This window comes from Sprattus sprattus (genome assembly GCF_963457725.1).
Source record: "Sprattus sprattus genome assembly, chromosome: 8".
NCBI classification, from domain to species: Eukaryota; Metazoa; Chordata; class Actinopteri; order Clupeiformes; family Clupeidae; genus Sprattus; species Sprattus sprattus.
In genome coordinates, this window is record NC_137927.1 from 1,111,708 (window position 1) to 1,119,149 (window position 7,442).

The window sequence follows — 7,442 nt, forward strand, 5'->3', positions numbered from 1 at the left end:
CCTGTATGGGCTTCATAGAACAGTGGATATTGATGGAGGAGTTGTGGAGTTGAGTACACAGTGTCTGGCTAATGCATGCCCTCCGAGCGACTCCAATCCACCCCATTCAATGAATGCCTTGGTTATGGTGCTTGAGTGCTTTTGAGGCGTGTGTGCTTTTGTTGGCTGACTGCCTTTTGTTTATGGCGATTAAGAGTGGGTTGGAATTACTAATGCTCCCTCCATCCTGTGTCTAAAACTGAGGGAGAAAAACAGCAATCCTCACCAAGCCAAAGACCTTATACCATACAGAGGAGAGGATAAGACCTGGGTCAAGTGTCCACGGTTCAAATACTTTTTTTGCCCCTCATAATCGCCTGAAACGTACCACACCTTAGTCATTTACAAGTCTGTGCAGTGTACAGAAGGCTAGTCCTCAAGTCTTACCTAAACAAATATTTGAACAAGATTTTGTCAAACTGAAACACAACTGGAGGAAAAGAGGGAGACAAAAAAAACAACACAAACAAATCAGTTACTGCCCCCAGTGCCACTTTAGACTTAATTTTATTTTTACTTTAACTCTCTTTATTTGAACTGAAATTCTGTTGTTCATGCTGAAACCCAAGTGCAGGAAACCAAAGACAAATAAATGTTTCAACTAGTGCTAATAATAATGTGAGAGAATGACTATTGTGTTACAGAACCTTGGAGAGACAAACACAGTGGAGGTGGTTGGTTACGGAGCAGGGCCCTACCGAACACACACACACACACACCTCAAGGAAAGCTTGAGAGCCACCTTTTTAGATGGTCAAACCTTAATCGGAGCTCACAGGACTTTCCGCTCCTGTTCAACATGGTCAGCTACCAAAGTACGGAAAATCACTTCACTAAAGACTGGATGCTTGTAACCTTGCTTATACTTCTTTAACATTTATTTATTTGGCAGGTACACTACAGTTATATGTATGTTATTAATCAGGTGCACTTCAGTTATAAGTATGTTATTAATCTGTGGGCCATCTGGAACTTTGGTGACTCCTGTTACAAAAGCAATTCAGTTGAATTCCCTTTAAAAGCAAGAAAAAAATACAATTCAGGACACCTGTGTAACTCTTGTCTGTTTGCGTGCAGATTTTGATCGTTGTCTTGGGCTATAGAGAATGGCATGGCTCTCCCCTCTGATCACACCCTTGCATTGTCATGGAAACCTTTTCAACATATGCCTCTCTTTTTCATCCTAAGAGGTCATGTGTCTGATGTATGTGTGCAGGCATCTTCAAAGATCCCTCCCCGTCTGTCCTCCATATATGCTGCTTGGCAGACTAATCTCTGAATGGGGCATTATATTGCTCTGGAGTAAGAGATATGAAAGTGGAACATGATGACGGTGAACAAGGAGGGCTTCAAACGGTTTCCATTCTCTGAACTGAAGACCCTGTTCCTTACCTGACCAACAGGTCTGGTTGCTTTGTGTTTTATAAGACCAAAGAATCTATGAGGGCGAGCAACATTCTAGCAACATTCTATTGAGGATGTTTAGACTATTATAGTTTTGGGGATGTACAACATATTTTATAACATATTGAGATCCCCAGTTTTTAAATTAATTATTTTATTATGGAAAACAAATCAACTGGTAAACGTTAGTAGAAAAAACAACAGATATGGATTCAGTCATTAGAATGTATGAGTTACAATGAGGCTTGCAGAATGAAACTACATGAAATGCCTGTGCCTCCAAAAACTGAGACTAAAAAGATATTCTTATAACAAACCTCTACAATACATATATGGCATCAAGAAAATACTTATATACATACATAAATTGCAAACAGTTTTGGTAATGGACATTGTAACCAGCCAAGGTTTACCACTGCAAATAAATTAGTACTATACACAAAGTAGACAAAACCTGAACTAACAGCCCTTTTACCAAGACATAAAGGCAGATAATTAAATCAACAATAAAGAATGTAATCTTAATTAGCGGTATTACACAGGGGTAAGCTGTATTACATTGAGACACACATCATAACTTCATCAGCGGTCTACAGAACTGATTATGGCCAGTCAAAGCCAATGTCTTTTCACTCTAGCCATGGAGCATTGCAATTCAGGTTCAGCCCATATTGTCCCTTAATGACATTACTGGCATATTGTACTGACTGAATATTGTGCAACAGAAGCAAGCCAAGCCTCTTGGTGGAACTGGGTCAATATTTGTTCATGCACAAAAAAGACTCTTTGTGTCTAAAGAATAATTCTAATTATATTCTGACAGTAAGCTGGAGTGTATCCATCAAACATCAAAATAGTTTCATCATATGGATTAAATGCAGTGATATATAATGTTATTACATGTTGTAACGTATTATAACAGATCTTGGGGTAGTGGTTGGCATTACATGTAAAACTGAGTTGACAGGACAATTAAGTGCTACCGTTTGCCAATGGTGAAGTTCAAGTCATTTGCGTAACTTCTTTAGTGCCTTTAATGCTAGATAAGTGCATCCTGTGAACATGCTGGAGCCTTATGCTGTCTTTGACCAGTAAGAGGAAAGGCACTGTTGGAAATATTACAAGAGCATGTATGCCCAGATGCACATCACCAGAGGGAGGGAAAGGGGTCCTATCACGCAATAAGAGCACTCAGGACCCAGGCCCTCCCTATTCACTACATACAGTACTGTGCAAAAGTTTTAGGCGTGAAAAAATGCTATGAACTAAGAATGCTTTGAAAAATGTAAACAATAAATGTTTATTTTTTATCAATTTACATGGTAAGACTGAGCACAGCAACAAGACACAACGTAGTTATACTGCATCAGCAGGGTCTCTCCGAGACAAAGATTTCAAAGCAGACAGGGGTTTCAAAATGTGCAGTTCAAGCTCTTTTGAAGAAGACGTTGAGGATCGTAGACGCAGTGGTCAGCCAAGGAAACTTAATGCAGCTGATGAAAAACACATCAAGCTTATTTACCTTCGAAATCGGAAGATTTCAAGCAGTGGCATCAGCTCAGAACTGGCAGAAACCAGTGGTACCCAGGTACAGATATTTACTGTCCGGGGAAGTCTGGCCAGAAGTGGTCTTCATGGAAGAGTTGCAGCCAAAAAGCTCTACCCCGACAAGGAAACAAGGCCAAGTGACTGAACTTAGCACGAAAACATAGAAACTGGGGTGCAGAAACATGGCAGAAGGTGCTCTGGACTGATGAGTCAAAATTAGAAATATTTGGCTGTAGAAGAAGGCAGTTTGTTCGCCGAAGGGCTGGAGAGAGGTACAATAATGAGAGTCTGCAGGCAGCAGTGAAGCATGGTAGAGGTTCCTTTCCAGTTTGGGGCTGCATTTCTGCAAGTGGAGTTTGAGATTTGGTCAGGATGAATGGTGTCCTCAATGCTGAGAAATTCAGGCAGATACTAATCCATCATGCAATACCATCAGGGAGGCGTATGATTGGCACCAAATGTATTCTGCAGCAGGAACATAACCCCAAACATACAGCCAATGTCATTAACAACTATCTTCAGCTTAAAGAAGAACAGAAAGTCCTGCAAGTGATGGTATGACCCCCACAGAGCCCTGATCTCTACATCATCGAGTCTGTCTGGGTTTACATGAAGAGACAGAAGAATTTTAGGAAGCCTACATCCACAGAAGGTCTGTGGTTAGTTCTCCAAGATGTTTGGAACAATTTACCAGCCGAGTTCCTTCAAAAACTGTGCGCAAGTGTATTTGGAAGAATTGATGCTATTTTGAAGGCAAAGGGTGGTCACACCAAATATTGATTTAATTTAGAATTTTCTTCTGTTCCTTCACTGCATTTTGTTAATTTATGAAGAATTGATGAAAATAAACTGTTAGCACTTCCATTTTTGAAAGCATTCTTAGTTTACAGCATTTTTTCACACCTGCCTAAAACTTTTGCACAGTACTGTACATACAGGATGTACATAACCTACCAAGTGATTGGCAGGAGAGACACAGAGCTGTTTATAGGAAACAAAGACATGTCAAAATGATCTGTAAGAACAAACATTTTTGCATTCACATGGGGAACAGGTAACAGGTGGCGGATGAGGAGGAGGAAGAGGATGATGAGGAGGAGGAGCAAAAAAATTGCGAGTGGCGGATAAAGAGATGGAGCATTTGTATCCTTCTCTGCCATTTTGTTTAGAATCTTTCTGAGTTAAAAACACTGACTGAATGGTTGCTATGAAGACCCCCCCCCCCCCCCCACCTCCGTCCTGCCCTCTGCCCCCTTACTTTCCTCCTTCGCCACTCTTAGTTCATCAGCGCCATGGTTCTCTCATGCTGGCCACCGCACACGCCAGAGAAGAACTCCAGCGCAAGGCGCACGTGGACGGGCACGAACACGTAGGAGGTGTAGATCACCATGGCGACCATGGTGAAGAGCACGGTGTTGAAGATGGACTTCTCCCAGGGCTCCAGCACGTAGATGCCGGTGATGAGCAGGTACTGGTAGTAGAGCCAGCCCAGGTACTCTCGCATGTTCTTCGTGTCCATCCCTGACCTGAGCCACTGAGGCAGGCACACACTCTCAGGTAGGCACTCTCAGGTACACACTCTCAGGGACTCGTGCCAAAAGGAGTAGGAGAAGGAGGAGGAGGTGGTGATGTTGGTGGGGAGGGGAACTCTGGGAGTAATGGAGGCGTTACGGGCACAGGCAACAAACACAGACACACAACAGAAACACAATGGACAAAACAAGCAAGCGAACAAACACACAAACACAACCATAGAGAGAACGAGAGACAGAACAAACATAAAGGACAAACACACAAACACAACCATAGAGAGAACGAGAGACAGAACAAACACACAAACACAACCATAGAGAGAACGAGAGACAGAACAAACACACAAACACAACCATAGAGAGAACGAGAGACGGAACAAACACACAAACACAACCATAGAGAGAACGAGAGACAGAACAAACATAAAGGACAAACCACACATAACTTATTATGTCAAGTAAAAAGGAAGCCTTAAAGCAGCTGATACTGATGACATTCACAGCATACTATTTAATCCATCTCATGACTGATTACTGTCACCTTTCTCTGCATTCTTCCCCCTTCTTAATGTTTTCATGCATCACATTCGATTGAGAGGGAACTGTCAGCATAGATTTGTTTTAAAATAAAAAAGGACACGGCTACAAGGTCAAATGTGACCCAATAGAGAGAGGAAAGAAATACAATGCTGTAAACTTTACAAAGCCAGTATAGTCTGAAAACATATTTTCTCATAACACACCTTTGAATAACAACAATGGGTGGCTACAGATGTTTAAAAGTTGGGTTAAAAAACGAGCATTCTGTTAATGACTCTGTAGCAGTGGCGGCTCCTGAAAAAATTCTCAGGGGGGGCAATTTTTTTTTTTATGATTAAGGCGACCTATTCAGTAGGTACATTAAGTTATCCGATTTACTCATGCAGCAATACCTTTTTTTCCACTATTGGCAGCAACCAACAGTAATATCTCCCCTCTTTCTACATAGCTAGAGTAGCAAGATACAAGTGGAACGCTATGGAAGAAAGTTACATTCAGGAGCCTTCATAAGCAAACATGATGTGGCTCTGTCAAGCTAAAAAGGCACCGGATGCCAAAAAGAGCCCGGGTGACGTAATGTTGACTTTCGAACGCCTCTTGAGTGACAGTTTCTATGCCAACGTTAGCATTACGTAATCCGTTCACCACGTAGGCCGGGCGCTTATTGGCTTTAAGTCTCAGAGTCGTTCGAAAGCCATCAGCTACTATTTAGTCGCTTAATATTGTGCCTTAACGGACACTACGCACCCGGACACTTTTTAGCTATCAGTCAGAGAGTCTCAAGAGTTGTTCGAAAGCCATCAGGTACTTTTTACACGCTTAATATTGGGTGCCGGTCTTTTGTAAGTAAGCACACATCAACAGGTTTCGCGCTAGCATCTATATTGCTAATAGCAATTCCTCCTTTTGTGCGACAATATTAAGCGATTAAAACGTAGCTGATGGCTTTCGAACTACTCTTGAGACTCTCTGACTGATAGCCAAAAAGTGTCGGGGTACATAGTATCCGTTTAGGCACAATATTAAGTGAATAAAAAGTTTTAGCTACACCTGCCTGCTGGTAACCTGTAAGTTAGCAATGTCCGCTAGCATGTCAAAGCTAGCAAGCCCCCGTTGTTCTTTAGTAAAATGTTGTGCAAACAATGCCCTGTTTTGTTCAAATTTAATTGTGGGTGCCGTCAGATATGTTTTAAAATCACAACACATTAAGGACTTTCTTAATTTAAGCACAACAACAGATGAATAGCTTCAAGCTAACAAGATAGCTCGTTACACTAGCACGAGCTAGCTAATGAAATGTGCTTACTTTGATACTATAACCAACTAGCTAATCAACCACTTTCCTACCAAAGTCAAACATCAAGCACATGGTTGTTTTGGTTGGTTTATTGTAGGTCAAATACAAGCAAGCTGGTCTCAGGTAGCAAAGTACAATGCAAGATGCTCTGAAGTAAATCGCGTTAGGGTGACGTATTGGCGTTGGCATAGCAACTGTCACTCAAGAGTCGTTCGAAAGTTAACATTACATCACCCGGGCTCTTTTAGGCATCCGGTGCCTTTTTAGCTTGACAGCTCCACATTAAATTATCCCACTTTTTCGTTATCCACACGTCTCAAATGTTGTATGTTGTAACATAGCTGAACAGGACACATGATATGTCCACTAACAACATAAAGAAGGGGGCAACATACGTCAAAACCAACGATATTTATTGACTGAAAGTATTGGCTTACAAAAGCAAAATAAGTCATCACATAAAAAATTATTCAAAGATAGTTCACACTGTGAAACCTATGAAAAGTGACAGTGGTAAATAGAAATACAGACCGCGTTAGCCACTTCACGACCGCGATTTTCTTTTGTTCCAATTTCCCTCCCTTTGTAGAAAACTGTTGAATGGATACTTTTGGTCTAGGAAGTCCTAATTGTTTTTTTGGTCAATTTATCTTCATTATTACGCTGACTAAAAAGAAGTTTCTGTCAAAGAGCGGATGGAATTGTTGTGCTGAACAGGTGCCATCTTGACATGCCTTTGTCGAAGCTGTGTGACGTCCTCATTGGCTTTTACCATAGCCTTTTGCGTCGCTTACTTATGACTAGACTTGGAGGGGCGAGCCCTCCCGGAAGCCATAGAGAATGCATTGAGAGCTCTGTTTTGTGAAAAAAACGCATTTAACATGGGAGTCAATGGGAGAGGTCTGGGGCGATTTTCATTTCGTCCCAGATCGCCCTGAAGGGGCGGGGCCATTTGAATCTTGACTCTAGGCTGACTGAATGACTGTTACCTGATTCGACAATGACATACAGAGGCAGATAAGACGGTCTAGTGGTAGAATCCGACAGAAAAAATATATGAAATTTACATTTACATGTAGTCG

General features: G+C 41.6%; 1 protein-coding gene across 1 annotated transcript; it reads right to left on the bottom strand.

The window, feature by feature from the left end:
* Positions 1 to 4,267: 4,267 nt before the first annotated feature.
* LOC308369509 (serine palmitoyltransferase small subunit B-like) lies at positions 4,268 to 4,510 on the bottom strand (the record flags this gene model as incomplete). Its single annotated transcript, XM_080843976.1, has 1 exon — positions 4,268 to 4,510. One exon carries the CDS (start codon positions 4,508 to 4,510, stop codon positions 4,268 to 4,270), a length of 243 nt encoding a protein of 80 aa, XP_080700102.1.
* Between the last annotated feature and the right edge of the window lie 2,932 nt (positions 4,511 to 7,442).